The 21,509-nt window shown below is 46.6% G+C and overlaps 1 protein-coding gene across 1 annotated transcript in view; it reads left to right on the forward strand.

Annotated features, from left to right (window-relative positions):
- Positions 1-3,809: 3,809 nt before the first annotated feature.
- Positions 3,810-21,509, forward strand: part of GSAP (gamma-secretase activating protein) — a 646,974-nt gene continuing 629,274 nt past the window's right edge. Inside the window, exon 1 of the mRNA XM_069229679.1 lies at positions 3,810-4,051. Within this exon, the coding sequence (XP_069085780.1) occupies positions 3,949-4,051 (103 nt within the window). The 5' untranslated portion in view covers positions 3,810-3,948. The remainder of the gene's footprint in view (positions 4,052-21,509) is intronic.

A 21,509-nucleotide genomic window follows, 5' to 3' on the forward strand; every position in this document is an offset into this window, starting at 1 on the left:
CAGGTGCCTTTTCTGCAGGAGGATGGTCCAGATGGCGGTGTTGTGGCAGCTGTGGAGCCTGTGGACAGTGATAAGGATGAAGCAGAGGAAGAAGACATGCAGAACAGGGACTCAGTGATCCAGCAATATTTCCAGTGAAACACAGGTGAGAATACATTCCTGCCTACTACATGTACTTTTACACTACTACCTCTCTACTGTCTGTCGTTTTCACCCAGTGTATGGTCACTGAGTTGTCACTTTCCCTTACGGTTTCACAGATGTGGGTCCCAACATGTGTCATCTGCTTAGATTCCTCATGGACTAGAGCTGTGTGACATAGGTACGTTGACATTACTATTTCAAGAACATTGTGTCACTGTAATTGCAAATACACGATTTCGAAATCACAGACAGACTCCAGATCATTTTGTGCTTTAGGTGTGTTTATTTAAATGCAAAATATTGGAGGGGGAAGTTAAATGGTGAGGGGTGATGGTGGAGGAATGTCCATGGCAGAGTCCAGTCTATTAGTCTCACAGGTGCATTGCCCATATGGGCATAGGAAGTGGAGCTGGGGCAGTTTCATTATGGACAGGGTGACAAAGTGGGACAGTAGGATGACAATCAGGGTGGTCTCATTTCTTGGCGGGGGTCTTGGCATCGTTCTCTGTCTTGTTCCTGGATCTCAGGGACTGCTTGCGGGGTGGTTCTCCCTCTGCAGGGGGTGGGGTGCTGGTGTGGTGGTCCTGTGGCGGGGCGTCCTGTCCACTAGCTCCGGACGGAGGTATGGGCTCGCTGGGTGGGTGCTGTGCTGGTGTTTCCAGAGGGGGGAAGGTCTGTGGTGGCCTGTGCCTGTGTGAGGGGAACCGACTGTCCTGAGGCCCCCGATGGTCCGGGCTGGTCATCTAGATCCAGTTGGACAGAAGTGCTGTCATCACTGTGGGCCTCTTCTGTGGGTGGAGTAGACATGTCTGGACCCTCCTGTCTGGTGACATTGGGTAGTGGTCCTGCAGGGGTGTAAAGGCATGATTATTGCATCTGTGTGTGTCATGGTGTGCAATGGGTGGGTGACCGTGTACCCCAGTGCTGGCATTCCTGTGTGGGAGCTTGTGTGATGATGGTTTAGGGGGGTGTATGGGTATGTGCAGTGGGCATGCTTTAGTGATGGGTGTCCATGCTTTGTTGCTGCATGCAGGGCTTGGTGTTGGGATGTGTGGTTTGTGATATTGGTACATTTGTGAGGATTTGGAGTGATAGGGGTGAGGGCGAGGGTGGGGGTATGTGATAGCATGCAGGTAGGGTGGGGGATATAATAGTTAAGATTTGACTTACCAGAGTCCATTCCTCCACCAACTCCTGCAAGGCCCTCAGGATACAGAATCGCCAAGACCTGCTCCTCCCATGTTGTTAGTTGTGGGTGAGGAGGTGGGGGTCCGCCGCCAGTCCGCTGAACCGCCAGGTGGTGTCTTGAGACCACGGAACGCACCTTCCCCCGTAGGTCGTTCCACCTTTTCCTGATGTCCTCCCGATTTCTTGGGTGTTGTCCCACTGCGTTGACCCTGTCCACTATTCTTCGCCATAGCTCCATCTTCCTTGCAATTGAGGTGTGACGCACCTGTGCTCCAAATAGCTGTGGCTCTACCCGTACGATTTCCTCCACCATGACCCTGAGCTCCTCCGAGAACCTGGGGTGTCTTTGCCGTGCCATGGGGTGGTGTAGGTGATGTGTGGGGTGGTGTGTGTGGTGATAAGTGTGGTGATATGTAGTGGTGTGTTGTGTGAGGTGCGTGGAAGTTGTGTGGGTGATGGTGTTATGTGCCTGTGGATGCTGTTGTACTTGCTGGTGGTGTCTCTCTCTGTGCTTCGTTCTCAATTTTTGGCAGTAGGGGTTTGTGGGTGATGTGGGTGTGTGTTTTATATTGTATTGGGTGTGTGGGAGTGGTGTGTGTATGTGTATCAGGTGTGTGTATTTTGAATTGTCCAATGTGGCTGTGTTTTGTAAGAGTGTGTGTATTTTGAGCGCAGCAGTGTGTACCGCCAATGGAATACCGCGGTTGAAAGACCGCTGCGTGGATTCGTGTGTCGTGATAGTGTGGGCGTATTTCTGTTGGCGTGACAGTGGAGGTTTTGTTTTCGCCAGTTTATCACTGACCTTTGGTGTGGCGGACTTGTGTGGGTGTCTGAATTTTGGCGGATTCCGAGATGTGGGTCATAATAGCTGTGGCAGAATTCCGCAGCCGCAGCAGTGTGTTGGCGGTCTTCTGTACGGCAGTAAGCGGCTTTTACCGCCAATGTTGTAATGACCCCCTAAATGTTAAAAGTGAATTGAAACAGTGTAGGTTAATGTATGTACAAGGTCATTCAAACCGGTGAAGACAATGGAACTGCTGACCAAAAGATGTGCAAAGAATTACAGGAGGATGAAATCACACTGGACGTGCCATTTCTGAAGACGTCAATTATAAGGACCAATCAAAAACGTGTAAAACAATATGGGGTGAAGATTAGGATTACCTAATGCTTAATTTGATAGGTTAAAGATAGTGGGGTATAACAAACAACCAATAGAATTTGGGGGGAATGTACTACGAAAAAGGGATAAAAACCCATGTCACGAGAAGTCATTGGGAATTAGGTAGGGAATGCTATTGATTTTATCCAGAAACTCTGTCACTCTGTTTGGTGACTTTTTGGTTTACTTAAAACCATCCTCGCTCTTAGATTGCCCATTTACACCTTTCCTCCTTATGAGGGAAGTGCCCTTTTGCCCCAGAGCTGAGTTCTGACTGATGGCGATTTGACTGATGTCCTGAAGACGAAGACTGAACCAGTGCGCTGACCTAATCCTTGGAGGGTAATTATGACAATGCATTTGTAATTTGTCTGTTTGCTTTTCCTTTCTAGGTACCAACTGCTTGCTTTTGACAGAGACCTTAGCTAGATGTTTTCCAAATTGATGTTCTAAATTGTTTTGCATGAAGCCCAACATGCTAATGCTAATCAGTGGTTAGGAAAGGTGTTCACCAAAACTGACGCAAATAGACAAACGACTGAGACTATGCTTTGTTGAAACTGACGCAATTTAGACACTCTGCTAAACTTGATCTATGTTCACGCCGTGTTATGTTCTGATGTTTGTGACTCTCGCTTTAATGAAAGCTTATCAAAGTTGCCATATTGTGACTATGCTATTATGTTTCTTGCTGTTGAGATTAACGCATTTGCTATTAGATTGTAATTAATAGGGAATACAATTCATAAAATTCTACTAAACAAGGTGTGGTTATTCATGGCTAAAACGTCATGGTAGTGTCTTTGAATTGATTAATGACTTTGACTAAAGTAAAATGCATTGTTGTGATAAATATTGATGACAATATTGATGTATTAATTGATATATTGATTAGCTATCTCGTTCTACGGTGTCTCTCAACTGGGTCAAAAGATTCATTGGCCTAAAACGAGTCCTGATGTGTAATAAAATACCATAAAAGGACTCGTTATCAGGTGTTACTCGTCACTTTTGTTGTTGGTCACGTGGAGTCATCTGGTAACTTTAACGAAGGAGGCGGTAGTATTAAAAAAAGATGAAAAATAACATTTTGGCTAACGCCGTCAAGTTTTCCGAGAGGGGTGGTAGCATAGGCTTAACCTGTTTCGCGACATAAAGCCTTCGGTGGTCGCAGCAAGCTCGCTATGAACTGTGCCTCCCCGAGGGCCGCATGTGTCCAACTCTTCCTCCGCCTGGGGCCAGAGCTTGACAGACACCCAGCTGCGCCAATGGGAAGCGGGGGCGTTTCTTTGCCACTTTTTTTTTTATCCGCAGTAAACAAGCAAAATGAAAGTATCTGCTCGCAGCACCTAGTGTGCTGAGTTCATGGACGTGTGACTGAGAGGCGCCTAAGGTCCCGGGAAAAGGTAGCAGGGAGCCGGGCTGAAGCTCAGAGTTGCGCCCGTTGGCCAGCCATGGCGCTGCTGGAGCTGCACGCTACCTTTGATTTCCAGAGAGACGTGTTGCCCTTGCTCCTGGAGCCGAGCCCGGGGACCGACGGCCGGCAACATCTCTCAGGTAACTGGAAACTCTCCCGAAAGGATGTCAGGCAGTAATCTCGGGTGAAGTAGAGGGATAGCAGAGAGTAGGGGAGTGTCGGTGTACACTTGGAAACTAGATAGTGCTTAAATGTAAGTTTAACTGCTCCCAATCACACGCGTGTTTTGATTAACAAAGGTTGCAGTTAAAGGCTGCCGCGCGTGTATTCTGGGAGCTTGTATTTTTTAATGTCCCACTCGCAGCTGCTGAAGACCCTCATGTATAATTCTTTCGGTCAACACTGGTATTTCGCCAGCTTGTGTTTTTTTCTTTGTGCAGTGCAAATATGAACAGCTTGCAAAATGACGTTGGCCCAGAAAGACTGAAAGTGTTTCGCGCGTGACACGGCTCACTTGACGCGAACCAATGTACGCGAAGCCACCTTTTCCAGCCTGCAAAGTGGTATTGGGTGTAAAACTAAATTTGCAAAAGGTGTTAGACTTAATTTAACTTATTTATTTTGTATTTTTTCCCCATAAATCCTGCCTTAGCCACCCGAGAACGACAAGGAAAAATGAAACCAGGCCCAGCATGCTGTTTGCTGTTGGCTACAAATGCAGGACACGCACGAAATGCAAAGGGTGGTGGTTGGATTGGGCTGGTGTGGTATCGATCGAAATAATTCTCATCTGCATTTGTTGGTAATTTTTACCTGAAATCCTGCCTGCGACCTGCTGTTTTCTTCCTGACACAAAGGGTTCACAGTGTGTAGAGTGGCCACGCTCCAGAAAGCACAGTTTACATTGTAAAAGACAAGTACAGGGCGCCTTTCAAAGGCCATTCTTGGGTTCATGAGGGCCCCGCCTCGTCTTTTGTGGTTTGAGGAATACAGTCATGCTTTACTCGGGTTTCGTGTACATTTCGAAATTGCACCATACTTGCTTACATGCGAGTTCTCAAGTTCAGAGAGTATTGAAGGGAACACTTTTGTGAACTCACACCAGCAGGCATTAGAGAAACAGTACTGTTTCAGGAGAGAAGTGGTGGAAAGGCTAACTTTTAAACGTCAAATGTGATATACAACTAGTTCGGTTCCGGGGTGTGAATCCAGGACAGTACTTGTTCTTGCAGTAATGCAGGGCGGATGCTGCTTCAGGACTGCGAGAATTAACAGACCTTCGAGTGCTACATGCCACAAGCTGGTGTGAGGATTGCCTGGCCTCTATGAACTCTCATTGTGGACTGCAAATAACTGGTTGTTTTTGTTTGTTGTCTCGCCTGTGTTCTTTCAGAGCATTCTTCTCCACCGCCCCCCCGTTTAATTTTTTTCTCCCAACTCTTTTTATTGGGTTTCTTAACACTTCTCTGTTGTGAACCACATTCCCCCGCCGCACCGTATATTACACGATTGATGGCAATCTAAAAACAGCCAAATCCTGGAATGTGTAATCCTAACACTCCCTCCCCCCCCCCCCAACTTTATTGTGTTTTTCACGCATCTCCTGGAGATATAATTTGGCATTAACACAGTAGTCCATTCTGCGAGACCACTCCACCGGAGGGGGCGTTTGAGTAGTGCCCCTTCTGCTATCCAGCGTTTAGTCATTTCCCTTTTCACAAGTATGGTACCCACTGTCACCAGCAATCTAGTGCATCTGCCACCTTCCCATCAGTCCCAATATCAAGATTTTGGGTTCAGCTATCAATGGCCTCCCCAGTTCCAAACATAGGGTGTCGCAGACTGTGCACCTGTACCCAAGTAACATTGAACATTCCCTTATAAGGTGAAGAATGTGCCCATTTGTTGTTTACACTGTAAACGTCGAGGGCCTTGCTAAATTTTGTTCAGTTTCGTGGTGCTGTAATAAACCCTATGTAGGTACTTCAGTTGAATGAGCCGCAGCCTAGTGTAGACCGCTAGAATCCTGGGAGCCACCCGTGCCTCCACCCAGTCCTCCTCTGCAAGGGCACCTTCCATCGTTACCCAAATGCCGCTAACGGGTCTGAGGTATTGTTTACTAATGTGTGGTATAGCTCTGAGAATCTTTTCCTCCCCATCTGAGATGTGGTGTGATCTTCTAAGGAAATGTAATCTAGAAGGACTTGCGGATTTTGTCGGTGTTGGTCGAGGGCGTGGCATATTTTTAAATACCAATAGAATCGCGTTGTATGTGTCCTAAACATATTGTAAGGTGTGTATTGAACTGTCCTCTCATATGTCTCCCAGTTTAGAAATCCTGATATTGTCTCAGGTGTGTAATTCTTACAATGTAGCCGTGTGTTTAAGCCATTTTCCAGTCCACAGTGGTGTTTCCTTGGTTGGCACCTTGTGCCACTTAAACGTTCGCAGCCTCTGGTGCCAGCAGTACAGTGAAGCTGGTGTCACCGGGTGGAAGTCAGTGTGGTGGTAATTCCCTTATATTAAAATGAGGAAACCATAGTGTTCAAGGGCTCGAAGCTCTGTGGCTATTAAAAGATATATATGGTCAGCAAATACCCAGTCATTGTTTGGCAAAATATGACTAGCCAATAATATAATTGGCTATTCCTAGGCCCCCGTCATACGGGCTTATCACACACTTGGAGTATGCAATGCATGGTTGCCCCCTCCCCTTCCATAGGAACTTCACGATCACTCACAGCAGAGAGTTAAATAATGTGGGGGCAGGTTATATGGATAGTTTTGTAGGGTGTATAACAGTTGGGATAGGGATATCATTTTGAAAAATGCTCCCCTACCGGCTGTGTTGAGGGGACATTTTTCTGAGATATCCCTGTCTCGACTCACCCGAGAGACCAGGGGTGCAACATTCATGTCCCATGCTCTCTCTTTGGTGTGTGTTGTGTGTATGCCTGGGTATGTAAAAATGTGCTTTGTCCAGTTTAGGTTGATGTGTGTTGGAATATCATGCACCCCAGTTAGTGGAGTATATGTAGATTTAGTCCAGTTGACCCCTCAGTCCTGATGCGTCAGCTTATACTCGCAATATTTGCAGTGAGGCAGGGAGGACTTGGTTTTGCTGATGAAAGCCAGGCCGTCGTCAGCATATTAGGTTCTATCTTCGGCACCCCCTGGCCATCTAAAACTGCTGACCTGGGTGTCTCGTCTAATGTATTCTGCCAGTGGTTCCATCACTGGGGCTAAGATGAGGGTGACAGGACATCCCTGTCGCATACCACGCTCAATGACAAACTCCAGTGAGAGCTCCTCGTTCTCTTTGTCCCTCACCCATGGCCTAGAGTAGAATACAGAGATATATTAGCAGAAGTGGGGGCCGAAGTTCATACGTTCTAACAAATGGAACGTGAAGTACCACCATACAGCTACTGAAGCTTTCTTGAAATGGATGGACACCAGGGCCTTGTGTTCCCCTTACCCTGCAGACCACTCCGTTGTGGTGTGGAGACACCTCAGGCAGTGCACAGTGCTGTGCTTTGGCATAAACCCATTTTGGTCTGGATGTATCACTGTTAGGAGTATGCAATTAGCCAGAATCTTTGCGTGGAGCTTCAACTCCAGGTTAGTAATGGAAATGGGTTTGTACAATGCATATTTGTCTGGTGGTTTCCTGTTTTTTAAAATTGCAGAGATAATAGTCCTATAGAGGTCGTAGGATAGCTGTCCAGATTCAGTGGCCTCACAGTATGTTCCCACTAATTATGGGGCCAATCAGGAAGAATATTTCTTAAATGAATTGACGGGATAACCATTGGGGCTGAGTGTTTTCCTCACTGAAACCGCTTGAATAGTTCTTCTTCAGTCAGGGGTTCATGGAGAGCCTGTCTATCAAGATCCAAAAAACTGGGTACAATGAAGTCCTCTACAGTCGGATGGTCATGTTAGGCTGCGGGTCCAGGTGTGGATCTGTAGTAATATTTGTGCAAGTGCTTGCAGTGTATCTTTTACCATGGTGAAGGGGGGGAGGGGGGTTGGGTAAATCAAAGCCACGGTCCAATAACCATCGCCCTGAGTTCCTTCTATAACAGTCAATCAGCCTTGATTGTTGTAGTGTGTCTTTGTGACCTGCAGAGCAAACTTTTTCTGGGGTAGATTTGCTGTCCCCCTGACGGTGTTGGTTTTGCAAGAATAATATATTCTAGTGCAGCCTCCACGTGATTAAAAAAGGACAGTGATTGCCCAGTTAAGGGGTCTCATTCAGCAGTATTGTCTGTGGTCTGTTGTGTTTGAGGAATTGGAAGACTGTACCCCTTTGGAATTTATTATTGATGCCATTGACATTCCATGAGAGAATTCGAAATGTCACACGGTGCTGTCAAGGGGTGTTCATGGTGTTGTCTGTAGAGCAAGAGAGGTCTCTGCACCGCAGTGTGTTGTGTGAACATTTGTCTAAACTAACCTATATAATGTACCAACTGCCTCCCTACCTACACTTTTGAACATGAAGTATCCATTCCCTACCCCAAACTGTGTGTATGTATCATATGGGGAGCGTGGTTCCAGTGTTGCTCCGAGCCAAATGTATTGCCTATGCATATAATTTTGCACAACTAACCCAGCTAATTCTACCATTATGTTCCATTATAATATGTGCATTTCAGAGCAACACAAGGAGACAGGCATGCCCTCTTCCCCTCAGAGCAGAGAATATAAGGTTCAGTAGTAAAAAGGCTATGGAGAAGTCAGTTAGCTGCTTGCCCCTGAAAGGCGTCCGGAAGGCCCACTCCAAGTTCTGCATCAGCATTGGAGCATCCTTCCCCATTGCTGGGCCCGTCGTCCAAGCTGTACTGTGGGGGATTTCAACCCCCCCATCCTCTTCTGTTTTTCCTGGGGCATGAACCCCGTCTCAGTCTTATAGATCTGCTCTGTCTCGCAGAGTAAGGGTTTTTCTTGCACTCCTTTGAGTGTTGGGGTGTGGCGCCCTGCCCAGCCATGTTGATTCAATCCCCACAGGTCCAGCCAGTCCCACACCACCTGGCGTGTATAAAATAACTGTTTTCCCATTGTAAGGAAATGCCTCCTTGGCATGGTTGCCCCCTGACTTTTTGCCTTTGCTGATGCTATGTTTACAATTGAAAGTGTGCTGAGGCCTGCTAACCAGGCCCCAGCACCAGTGTTCTTTCCCTAACCTGTACTTTTGTATCCACAATTGACAGACCCTGGCATCCAGATAAGTCCCTTGTAACTGGTACTTCTAGTACCCAGGGCCCTGATGCCAAGGAAGGTCTCTAAGGGCTGCAGCATGTCTTATGCCACCCTGGAGACCTCTCACTCAGCACAGACACCCTGCTTGCCAGCTTGTGTGTGCTAGTGAGGACAAAACAAGTAAGTCGACATGGCACTCCCCTCAGGGTGCCATGCCAGCCTCTCACTGCCTATGCAGTATAGGTAAGACACCCCTCTAGCAGGCCTTACAGCCCTAAGGCAGGGTGCACTATACCATAGGTGAGGGTACCAGTGCATGAGCATGGTACCCCTACAGTGTCTAAACAAAACCTTAGACATTGTAAGTGCAGGGTAGCCATAAGAGTATATGGTCTGGGAGTTTGTCAAACACGAACTCCACAGCACCATAATGGCTACACTGAAAACTGGGAAGTTTGGTATCAAACTTCTCAGCACAATAAATGCACACTGATGCCAGTGTACATTTTATTGTAAAATACACCCCAGAGGGCACCTTAGAGGTGCCCCCTGAAACTTAACCGACTATCTGTGTAGGCTGACTAGTTTTAGCAGCCTGCCACAAACCGAGACATGTTGCTGGCCCCATGGGGAGAGTGCCTTTGTCACTCTGAGGCCAGTAACAAAGCCTGCACTGGGTGGAGATGCTAACACCTCCCCCAGGCAGGAATTGTCACACCTGGCGGTGAGCCTCAAAGGCTCACCTCCTTTGTGCCAACCCAGCAGGACACTCCAGCTAGTGGAGTTGCCCGCCCCCTCCGGCCAGGCCCCACTTTTGGCGGCAAGGCCGGAGAAAATAATGAGAAAAACAAGGAGGAGTCACTGGCCAGTCAGGACAGCCCCTAAGGTGTCCTGAACTGAGGTGACTCTGACTTTTAGAAATCCTCCATCTTGCAGATGGAGGATTCCCCCAATAGGGTTAGGATTGTGACCCCCTCCCCTTGGGAGGAGGCACAAAGAGGGTGTACCCACCCTCAGGGCTAGTAGCCATTGGCTACTAACCCCCCAGACCTAAACACGCCCTTAAATTTAGTATTTAAGGGCTACCCTGAACCCTAGAAAATGAGATTCCTGCAACTACAAGAAGAAGGACTGCCCAGCTGAAAACCCCTGCAGCGGAAGACCAGAAGACGACAACTGCCTTGGCTCCAGAAACTCACCGGCCTGTCTCCTGCCTTCCAAAGATCCTGCTCCAGCGACGCCTTCCGAAGGGACCAGCGACCTCGACATCCTCTGAGGACTGCCCCTGCTTCGAAAAGACAAGAAACTCCCGAGGACAGCGGACCTGCTCCAAGAAAGGCTGCAACTTTGTTTCCAGCAGCTTTAAAGAACCCTGCAAGCTCCCCGCAAGAAGCGTGAGACTTGCAACACTGCACCCGGCGACCCCGACTCGGCTGGTGGAGACCCGACACCTCAGGAGGGACCCCAGGACTACTCTGATACTGTGAGTACCAAAACCTGTCCCCCCTGAGCCCCCACAGCGCCGCCTGCAGAGGGAATCCCGAGGCTTCCCCTGACCGCGACTCTTTGAATCCAAAGTCCCGACGCCTGGGAGAGACCCTGCACCCGCAGCCCCCAGGACCTGAAGGACCGGACTTTCACTGGAGAAGTGACCCCCAGGAGTCCCTCTCCCTTGCCCAAGTGGAGGTTTCCCCGAGGAACCCCCCCCTTGCCTGCCTGCAGCGCTGAAGAGATCCCGGGATCTCTCATAGACTAACATTGCGAACCCGACGCTTGTTTCTACGCTGCACCCAGCCGCCCCCGCGCCGCTGAGGGTGAACTTTCTGTGTGGGCTTGTGTCCCCCCCGGTGCCCTACAAAACCCCCCTGGTCTGCCCTCCGAAGACGCGGGTACTTACCTGCAAGCAGACCGGAACCGGGGCACCCCCTTCTCTCCATTCTAGCCTATGTGTTTTGGGCACCACTTTGAACTCTGCACCTGACCGGCCCTGAGCTGCTGGTGTGGTGACTTTGGGGTTGCTCTGAACCCCCAACGGTGGGCTACCTTGGACCAAGAACTAAGCCCTGTAAGTGTCTTACTTACCTGGTTAACCTAACAAATACTTACCTCCCCTAGGAACTGTGAAAATTGCACTGTGTCCACTTTTAAAACAGCTATTTGTGAATAACTTGAAAAGTATACATGCAATTTTGATGATTTGAAGTTCCTAAAGTACTTACCTGCAATACCTTTCGAATACGATATTACATGTAGAATTTGAACCTGTGGTTCTTAAAATAAACTAAGAAAAGATATTTTTCTATAACAAAACCTATTGGCTGGATTGGTCTCTGAGTGTGTGTACCTCATTTATTGTCTATGTGTATGTACAACAAATGCTTAACACTACTCCTTGGATAAGCCTACTGCTCGACCACACTACCACAAAATAGAGCATTAGTATTATCTATTTTTGCCACTATCTTACCTCTAAGGGGAACCCTTGGACTCTGTGCATACTATTCCTTACTTTGAAATAGTGCATACAGAGCCAACTTCCTACACCCATCATGCACAACCTTCTCTTTTGCTGGAAACAGTACCATGTTAGTCAGTAGCATCGCTTTAAACTTCTGCTTCACTTCAGTGTAGGATCTCCTTTGTTATTGTACCTGTGGGGGATATAGCCCGGGGGTATACTGACTTGTGTAGAATCCACTAGAAAGTTGGCATGGAGGCAGACTTGTTGCAATATGGTATCTCTGTCAACAGTGTTTAAGAAACAAGCTATCATTGGGTATGGAGGTGGCCTGGAGGGGGGTCTAGCCATCAGGGATCTATATGCCCTCTCAATAACTAAGCAAGAGGACATGGCACCTGTGGGCATCCATGTTGCCTGCCTTATGGCCGGGAAGGCCTCTGGAATTGACCCTTCCATTTCCCCTGGTATAGCTACGAAATGCAGATTGTTCCTCTGGGACCGACCATCTGCATCCTTCACTCTGCATTCTAGGTAGCTTACTCTTTCCTGGAGCTTGGTGACATCAGTGGAAAGTGAGTTTGTCGTATCTTGGGCAGCGGGAATCCTGGTTTTCGCTGTCCATAACTGTCAGCAATTTTCTGCACGTCTTGGTGGAGAAGCCCCACTTCCTCACCTGCTCTGCCTATTAGCCTCTCCGTAGTGGTCTGGAGATCATGTGGAGCTTGGAGTATCTGCTCTGAGGTACAAACTGGGGTAACTTGTGCCTCTTTGGCATTGCTGCTGGTGCCTTCTGTAGTCTTTATGGAGATTTTGGCATATATGTCAATAATGTTGTGTTTGGTATTGGTCGCAACATGCATCTTCGCCATCATTAGAAGGTAGGGAGTTAGAGGGGGTGTGCCCAAGTGAGTTTATCTGGTGTTGTTTAGTGCTCTTCTTCCTAAATGAATAGAACGTTGGGTGCTTATGTGGCTTCCCGGTAGTGTCAACCCTGGGTCATGGTTTCTCCCCTTCACCCAGTGCTCCCCAGGCGCAGCAGCACATTGTGAACGAGCAAGTCTGCTTGTGCTGGCTATGTGTCTTTGGGGAGGGGTCTTCTTACCAGCGGATACAGGGTAGTGCGGTACAGGAGGATAATGCCCGTCTATCCTGCTCCATCGCCCAGGAATTTCCCCTAATCAGCAATCCAGTTCATTGAAGTGGAGGAAAGTATTCTATTACACCTGTAGGGGCCGGTTCTTACTGTGACCTCTGGATGTCTTGGTAGCGTGGATAGCGTGGTGGGGGATGTACCGTTTCCCTTTGTTGGTCCGTATCTGTGTCCACCCATCAAATGCCCCACTCTGCTGAACCACTGTTATTTATTTATTTATTTATGTGATTTGTTTTGTATAGATGAACCTTACCCAAGGGTGTTGGAGCTCTTTACAATAGACCAAGTGAGTGTTGATGTCTCAGGCGGGCAGTGGACTGTGCCAGGTTAGGCCCTCAAGAAGAAGCATGTCCCGGCAGACTCCTGCAAGCACTACCACCTCTCCTCCGCGCACCCTTCTGGGCCCAGCAGAAGGACCTCCCCGGCTCACTTCAATCATGCTGGGCAACAAATCATGGTCGGGATCCCAGCAGGGGCTCTTCCTGCATCCTCCACTGCCAGATGTCTCTGCCATGGCCACTTCACAATAGTGACAGGCTCTGCTGCGATAGGCAGGCTCCGTCTTCTGCAGCGCTTGTGGTTAGCTCACCGGGGCAAGTGCAGTGTTCCTGGAGCCCTGCTTAAGGTGGCACTCTGTGGGGGTTGAGGTTGGCAGAGGGTTTGGCTGCTCTACCACTGTTACTGTATGAGCTTACAGCGTGTCCACCTTTGCGCCTGGTTGGCCATGTCTCTTCCCAGAACTTTCTTCAAGTGCATGTGTGTCACCCCATCCCGACACTTACAGCTTCGAAGGGGTCATTTAACTCCAGCTCTTTTGCCTAAAAGAGCCATTTATCATATCACTGCTAGCAACTATTCCTGCACTGTTAAACAAATTCAGTAACTCATACAAACACATTTTCCTTAAAGTATTTATTACACCTTTGCAATGAAAGGTGGTTGGACAAATTAAAGTGAGTAGCAAAATGCAGTGTCTCTTTGTGTTTTGTTCCATCTCTTGGTACGTTCAACAGCTTTGGTGATGGGGCCAGCACAAATCATTCTGGGGTATGGGCCCTTTTCCTCCCCCTTCTAGAGAGGCCACTGCTTGTTCCATAAGGCTTTAATATCACCCAGTAACCCTGCCAAACCCATTCTTCCTTGATTGATTCCCCTTGGGAATACCCTGACCTTTCCATGCTTCCTACAAACTAAGCACGAAAATATCAATCCCAATGTTGGGTAATTGCCCCCATTGTGGTGCAGAGTCCCCCCCCCCCCCCCCCCCCAATCAGTTGACTGCTCATTACACTGTGCCCCATAAAGCCAATTCCAGTTTGCCTGGATATAGTCCAGTTGCTGACCATGACCCACTCCATATCCTATGTGAGATGATTTCCTACCAAAATATTTCACATTGGCCCAGTAGAGCCACCAAATTGACAAGACCGCTTGATAAGTTTTAAAGAGTTCAAGAGTTGCTGCTGGAGGGTTTGCCTTTTGAAAGTTGCTTAAAGGCGACAGCAGTCTTTGACTTTGTGATGAGCCCGTCTCGACCGCCGAATCATGTGAAAGCTTTTACAGCCTAGTAGGCATCGAGAAATTATCTATGCAATTGCTGTCAATTATGTATGGTTGTGCGTACAACTGTTGATAGTATGTGGTGAACACCGCATTTATATCTACTTGTCTATGCAAAGGATGTACATCCGGGTGACGGGTGACTGTTAAGCCCATTGGGCGGAACTGCTTGAATCCGTTCTGAAAATAAACGGCTTGATTTGTCTCCCTCCATGTGTCTTTGAGCGACATACTCTCTGTGATCATGCTTTGGCATACTGTTACTAAGGGTAGTGTGATATTGTCTTTTTTTGTACCATATCCTGCTTTACAGAGTCTTATTTAACTGCCCGACGTACTGCGCACACCCCAATAGAGGTTTTAATGCAGATCCCTCTTATATGTACCCCTTAAAGGCTTCCCATTCAATCAGAGGGTCAGAAACAGTCCCTGCATTGGTGTCAATAGTGTTGAATTTCATCCGCGATTATGCCCTTCTATGTGGCATCCTCCAGTGCAGGCGTTTGCAGGCCCCACAAAGGGATCCTGTCCCCTGTAGAGGCCCTTTTCAGAGATGGTAACAATGGGCTATGATCAGATAAAGTATTCCGTCATTTGTATGTCCTATGAAATTAGGTGAATCAAAGAACATATTGATGCACATGTGCAGGGCGTGAAGGGGAGAGTATTGCGAGTATTCCTGGGTGGGATGCCCAGAAACATCAGTCAAGCCCCAGTTGTATGCCCATTTGGGTAGTTCATCTCTAAATGTCCTTGTGGGTGATAGGATCTCTCTAACGCAGTGTCCAGTGTACAATTAAAGTCCCTCCCACCGTTCCCCAATAAGGAAATGCTCCCGAAGATCCTTTGCGATAAATGTGGAGATTGTGTACGAATGTGTGACTTCGCCTGAGTTGGTAAAAACCTAGGATATGCACTTTGCTACCATCCAAAGGGCCTAATACACATACAAATGTCTGTTCTGTGTTTATTTGATGAGTCCCTGATATGAAAGTGACCCGCAGGACCGCTGTGGAGTAAGCTGAGTAAGTAGTTTAAAACATTTGGCCGTTCCACCGATAGTGGAGCCTCTGACCTTGCTAAGGTGTGCCTCTTGCAAAAGTGCAGTGGGGACGCTGTGCCTCTTCAAGTAAGTTTGCTCGTGATGCCTTTTAGTTATTTGTTCTAGTCCGCTAATGTTCCAGATTAAGAAAAGAGTTCATGTTGTGTGAAGCCATTAGTAGAGTGCTTACCAAGGAGAAGCGTCTTGCTGTCCGACGCACCTCCCTCATAGTGCTTTATCAGCCTACGTCCACCTCTGTCTGTCGCGGGGCATCTTTTAGAGAAAAACCTTCTGTGTAAGCTCTAGTGGCACGAAGCTGTGTAGCGCTATGATGACCAATGAGCAGAAAAACCACAGCTGATAACATGTCTAACAGTAAAACCCTCCCCAGGGCTGGACCTCAGACTGTCACGTGCCCAAACATATATAGACGCGGGCAAGTCGAGAAGAGTAAACTAGCATTGGCAAAGCCAATAGGTTTCGCCTATGCAAAATCTGTTGTCATTGTCTGTGTCATAGAGCTTTTTTTTTCTTTGTTATATTGCACAGCAGCTCAACTGCTCTGCAGTATGTACAAATATTGACTAAGTTAATAAAATTTGCGTAGGCGAAACCTATGGGCTTTTCCAGCGCTTGTTTTTTTTTTTTTTTCTTTGCAAAATAGCTGCGAGTTGCAGAATTTCACTTATGTGCTCAGCGAAACAGAGGGTGAAAAGTATTGAAGTTAAGTAAAGAAACAAAATTTCAAAAATGTTTCAGCATTTTGGAGTGGTGAGATCGTGGTTTAGTTTTTAGCTGTTTGCCATAGTAGGAGAGTTTCTCCCTCGCCCCCACCCCCCACTTTGCTTTCAATTTGTGGTATATCTTATTCTTTTGCTTTTAGTCTGTCTTCCCAGTGCCCGTTCTGTGTTCATTAATTATACATATTTTTATAGGACAAAAAATGATTCATTCGATGAGTGGCTCAGCAAGGTCTATTGTGAAATGTAAGGAATTTATTTCCGCTATGCCATTAGTACTCGCTAATTACTGCTAGTACTAGTGCCCAGAAAAAAAACCAAGCATTGCACCCAGCTCTGTGCCAACGCCCATACCCACAGCATTCTCTAAACATGTCCTGTAGCTCTGCCTAATGGACACTGAGCATCGGACAAATCCTTCAGACCTAGTTCTCAGAAAGCATGGACTGCGGATTACTATTAGAGCACAAGCAATAGTCTCTGTCAGTGGTTTTTCAATTAAAATTCTATTTTAAAAATAAAGCACGTTTCACCCTGCTTAACTTTTTTTCAAAAATGAAGAAACCCCACCCGCTAATTTGCCATCTTTAAGAAACCAAACAAAAAATGTATTGGGTTTTATGAATATTTTTTTTTAGACCTGTTATGCTGTTGCGTAACATGTCTTAAAAATAAATTGACAAAGCCAGTAGATTTTGCAGAAGCAAAACCGACTGGCTTTGGCAATGATTGTTTTTCAAATGCAAGAGATTTTGCGGGTTTTGTAAAAGTTATGTTAGACAGCAGCATGAGCTGCATGCCTTAAATTAAACAAAAAACAAAAATATGACGCGATCAGCACGGCACTTTTAAAAAAAACAAACTTTAAGACATGCTGCACAGCAGCTCGTGCTGCTGAGTAACAAATCAAAAAACATTTACACAGCCAGTAGTTTTACTGAGACGAAAAACTGCTGGCTTTGCCTGTGCTCATTTGTGGAATTGGCCCTAGATTTTGTAGGAGGTGGTCAGGGAGCCGTGCTTTCATGTACAGAAAAGCAATACCAGGAAGTGTGTGTTTGTGTGTGTTTTTTTTTTTTTTTTTTTGTGAAATGTTATTTATATACCCTGAATTCTTGCTTAATTTGAGCCGGTGGAGGCCACCAGCACTTATTTTTGGGGACCAGCACCTATTTTTCGGCGTCCGGCATTTACTGCAAGCAAAAGACACCCATGTGAAAAACGCAGGAAGAGAAATATGGAAAAGCCTCACCAAGGGGGAAAGCTGCAAAAGTGAGATTAAGGGACAGGGAGTGGCTGTAAATGGATTAAAGAGACCCTGGAAGGCTTTAGGATTATGCTGCCTCAATATTCTGTGCTCGCACATTCAATTGCTGCAGGCGCGTGTTTGAGGAGAGCTTTGAGCAAAGGCACGTTTTTATTTACAAATTAAGCACTACCTGAAAGTGTTTGTTGTCTCCCTGTGTGATACTCAGTAACTAAACGCCCATGTTCATATAAACTAATTACCTCTGTTATTCACATAGGGATGGAGTTTCAATTTAAAAAAAATAAATACAAATTGGTACCTTGTTAGATCTGAATTGGCAGACGTACTCAAGTGTATATAACGGCTAGAAATACTGCATTCTGGAGTGACACTTCTAGAGTGATAAATTAATGTCACAGTTTGTTGTACTTACCTCAAATGATCACAGCTAATACCCTTATGGTCTCTCAGATAAAAGTCTGAATTAATTTCACTACTGGGAAAGTTTACCTTCTCCCGCTAGAATTTTTATAGCCCTACTAAAGCTAATTTGGATAGTTGACCTGCACATAACACTCATGTGCCGGTTAGTTTAAAGCAAAGAAAGGCAACGTGCCTCAGGAAGGCAATGAGAGAAACAGTTTGGAACCATCTGTTCCCCTCCCCTCTAAGAACTGACACTTGACCATACCAAGTAAATAGCCCAAGTGATAGAAGGGTGAATTCCTGCCTCTTGGCCCCAACTGTTTACGAAGCATGGCCTTTCTCTTTCCTCCTAATGCAAACGTCTCGGAAAGTCACATGTCCGATTATGCAGTGCATCCGTTCCTATTTTGTGTATTCCTGCACCGCTGCCACTTCTCAGTTCGTGCCCAGCCAGTTCACTTCACGGTTCAGGTGGGGTTAATCGTCCCCTCAGGGCTAGATCTCCAGCCCCTGGCATGGTGCGCCCACATTCGGGGTCCCTGAAGACACTGATACTGGCAGATGTATGCAGCGGCCGGGCTGAGTGTGCTGAGGTTGCGGCCACCAAACTGCCCTGTTGGCCATGCGAGCACTTGTCAGGCAGTGTCTTGCTCGTGGAATGAAATGAGAGACTTCTCCTGCCAGAAGTGACATTATCACCGTCCACATAAATAAGCAGAATATTTGGTTTCGGCATCCTGTGCTTTAATGCTAGTAAACTCTCGGTTTCAGCATGATGTCATTCCTGGGGTGCCGATTCAGCACAGATCACTGTTTTCTCAAATAATTGTTCATTGACTTACTTTGGCCCTTTGTGTCACCCTGGCCACTGGGGGCACAGTAACCCACATGCTTGTCATTCCTGAGAGAAGTCTGGGTCCCTCATAGTGTCTCTTCAAATCATCAATTCCTCATAGTCATATTACTTATGGGAAGGGCCACATACATATTGTCCAGTGTCATCATTAGTGCTTTCATGGGTTGTCTGAGAGTAAACTGGCCCAATACTTTTCACTTAAGTCTTAACATTTGTTTTTTGGAAAAAAATAAATATATATATATATATATATATATATATATTAAACTGTGCTCATTGTACAGTAAATTCAATAATCTTTTTCTTTGGATGTACTCCAGAATCTTTCAAATAACCAGGAAAGTAGGAAACACAAAAAAGGGGTCATTGTTAATACAGGATCATCAGTGTCGGCCCTAGCTCTGGATGCCCAGATTGAAGCCTTGGGAGTAGTGTGGTTGTCTTGGCCGTAAATGTGTCAATCACCTCTCCACTTGCACACTTCTTAAAAAACATCTGACCAAAGCAAAACCCTTAGGATGAGCAAAAGGTGTTGCTAGTTGTCAACAGCCATTTTGTGTGCCCCTCACTTGTGAGAGACTGTCCAAGACATCTAGGTAAATAATGCAAAAGAAACCAAATCTGGGCTCAGATGTCGCTGTGGCCATTTTTAGAGTCGAGCCTGCGTTGCAGGAGCTCGCGCATGCGTATCGCAGCGAGACGCTTTAGTTATTAGAAAAGGGCTCGGAGCCCTGTCGACGTCACGTCAGTGTGTTTCATTGGTTCGTGGGCTTGCCTAGTAAAATCTGCTTGCTTTTATTAGTTGAAGGCATACACACGTCATGCCTTTTCCGGTGGTTAGCCCTCCTCGAGCGCAGCGACCAAGTACAGAAATCATGCGAGGCTCGCTGTTTTCTGTCGGATCGTGGACTACTTTTTCTCTATTTTCCTAGCGCGATTTCGCTTGGCAGAAGTTGAGCGCTTTACACAGTTAATTTCACTTTTTCGGGTTACGTAGATAAAAGCACTTTTGCCGATAGATGAAAAGTCGGGTAAGGAGTTTACAATGCGATCAGCTCTAACATGAGCAAACGCGAGACCCGTTGCATTGCAAATGCTTGTTATAAGCTGTGCTCAATAAATTTTCACCCGAACCTCACTAGAAAATGTTCAACTCTTATGAACTGCAACCAGTCCATTTTAAGTTGAGGATCAAAGTCCCTTCTTGAACACTGGCTATGCAGTGAGCAGGAGCCCGGTCTGCTGACTTTCCTTCCCCAGCAGAGCATACTGGGGTTTGTGGTAAGAACAGTGTGCATTTCCTCTGCTGAGCTGAATGGCACCAACTGTCACTGCTATTATCTTTCGAAGTTGGCAAAACAGAGATGTCAGAATCATGGGGATCCTTCTACAAGGGAGTGAGATGGAACCTGGCATGCACTAGCAGTCTTCTCTGCTCTCTTTGACCTGAAACTGACATTGAGCAGAGACCTTCAACAGTTGGACAGGAGTTTCGTATGGCCACCACAGATGGTCGCTTAAGTTTGACTGGACTCAATTGGCCAGAAAGTAGCTTCAAACAATAGCATTCTCTGAGATTTAGGTAAAACCTGTCCTGCTATATCATGAATAAATGAGCCCCCCCCCCCACCACCACTGCCCAGACGTGTGCTTCTGTAAAAGATGAAGTGTTAATAGACCAGTTGCTCAGAGTGCCCCCGAGAACACTCTAACCTCTGAGGTATTGTATCAGCTTATTCTACCTTTATAAAAGCAACTTTCAGATGCTAGTTTCTGGTGGAATCCTATATTTATCGTATTCATATCGACCTTCATGACTCAACATAAATATATATTTTTTCTTCTTGAAAATCCTTTTTGTTTTGAAATATTTTTGCACACTTTTCCTCAAAAGTCATAGCTTTTCACTGACCCTGGAATCCTCACTTTCTATGGAAAATGATTTATGTATTTCTTTTCATGTGTTCACCCTTTCGCTGATTACATTGTAATGTTAAGGACATTTGATATAGCGCACATCTTTTCCCCGAAAGGTTATCGCGGCACTGGAACGCAGTCCGGGCGAAGGAAAAGTACACGAGGGAGCCAGAAAAAATATATAAAAATGCAGGTTTTGAGGTGCTTCTTGAAGTGCACCAGATCCAGGCAGACTTGAATGTACTTGGGAGGTTTGTTCCAGAGGTGTGGGCAGAAATAAGAGAATACCCATTCTCAACATTTCATCATCCATAGCCTCTGGGGGCAAAGCAGAAACTGATTTATAGATTGTAAATTTCTAGCTGGACAGCAGGGCACTAACTTTTGTCGAAAGTAAACGGGGCCTAACCGCGAATCTGACTTAAATAAGAGTTTAAAAATGGTCCGCTTTTTGATGGGAAGCTAGTAGAGCGATCTTAAAATGGGTTCAGTTGCAGACCATATGGGCTGCAGTGTTCTGCACCTCCTACAATTTGACTAGGAGGGATTTGTTTGCTGCTACCATCAGGGCATTGCCACAATCCATGGCTGATTACCAATGTCTGCATAAGGGTCTTTCTTGTGTGAAGTGGAAGCCACTGAAACACCTTATGCAGCATGCACAGGAGACCAAAATAGGAGCTGCAGGTAGAGACCACCTACTCTTTCATGGATAAACGGTCATCTATAAGAAAACCCAGGTTCTTGACCAACGGTTTGGGTTTGAGGGCGGGGGCGGGGTGAAGGTCGGTGGTTGGGGGGGGGGGTGCTAGTTCTAGTGGCCACCAGTCATCAGACCAACAGTCCTGAGCTTTCCCACCTGAGGCATCAATTCCAGCGTCTTTCTCCAGTGACGTGCATGGCTCTGTGTCTCTAGCTTCAAACCGGACATTCAACAGCATCTCTTCAACCTGCCCTTCGATGGGGAATATCTATTTAGGGCCCCAGGT

Source organism: Pleurodeles waltl, chromosome 4_1, assembly GCF_031143425.1.
Source record: "Pleurodeles waltl isolate 20211129_DDA chromosome 4_1, aPleWal1.hap1.20221129, whole genome shotgun sequence".
NCBI classification, from domain to species: domain Eukaryota; kingdom Metazoa; phylum Chordata; class Amphibia; order Caudata; family Salamandridae; genus Pleurodeles; species Pleurodeles waltl.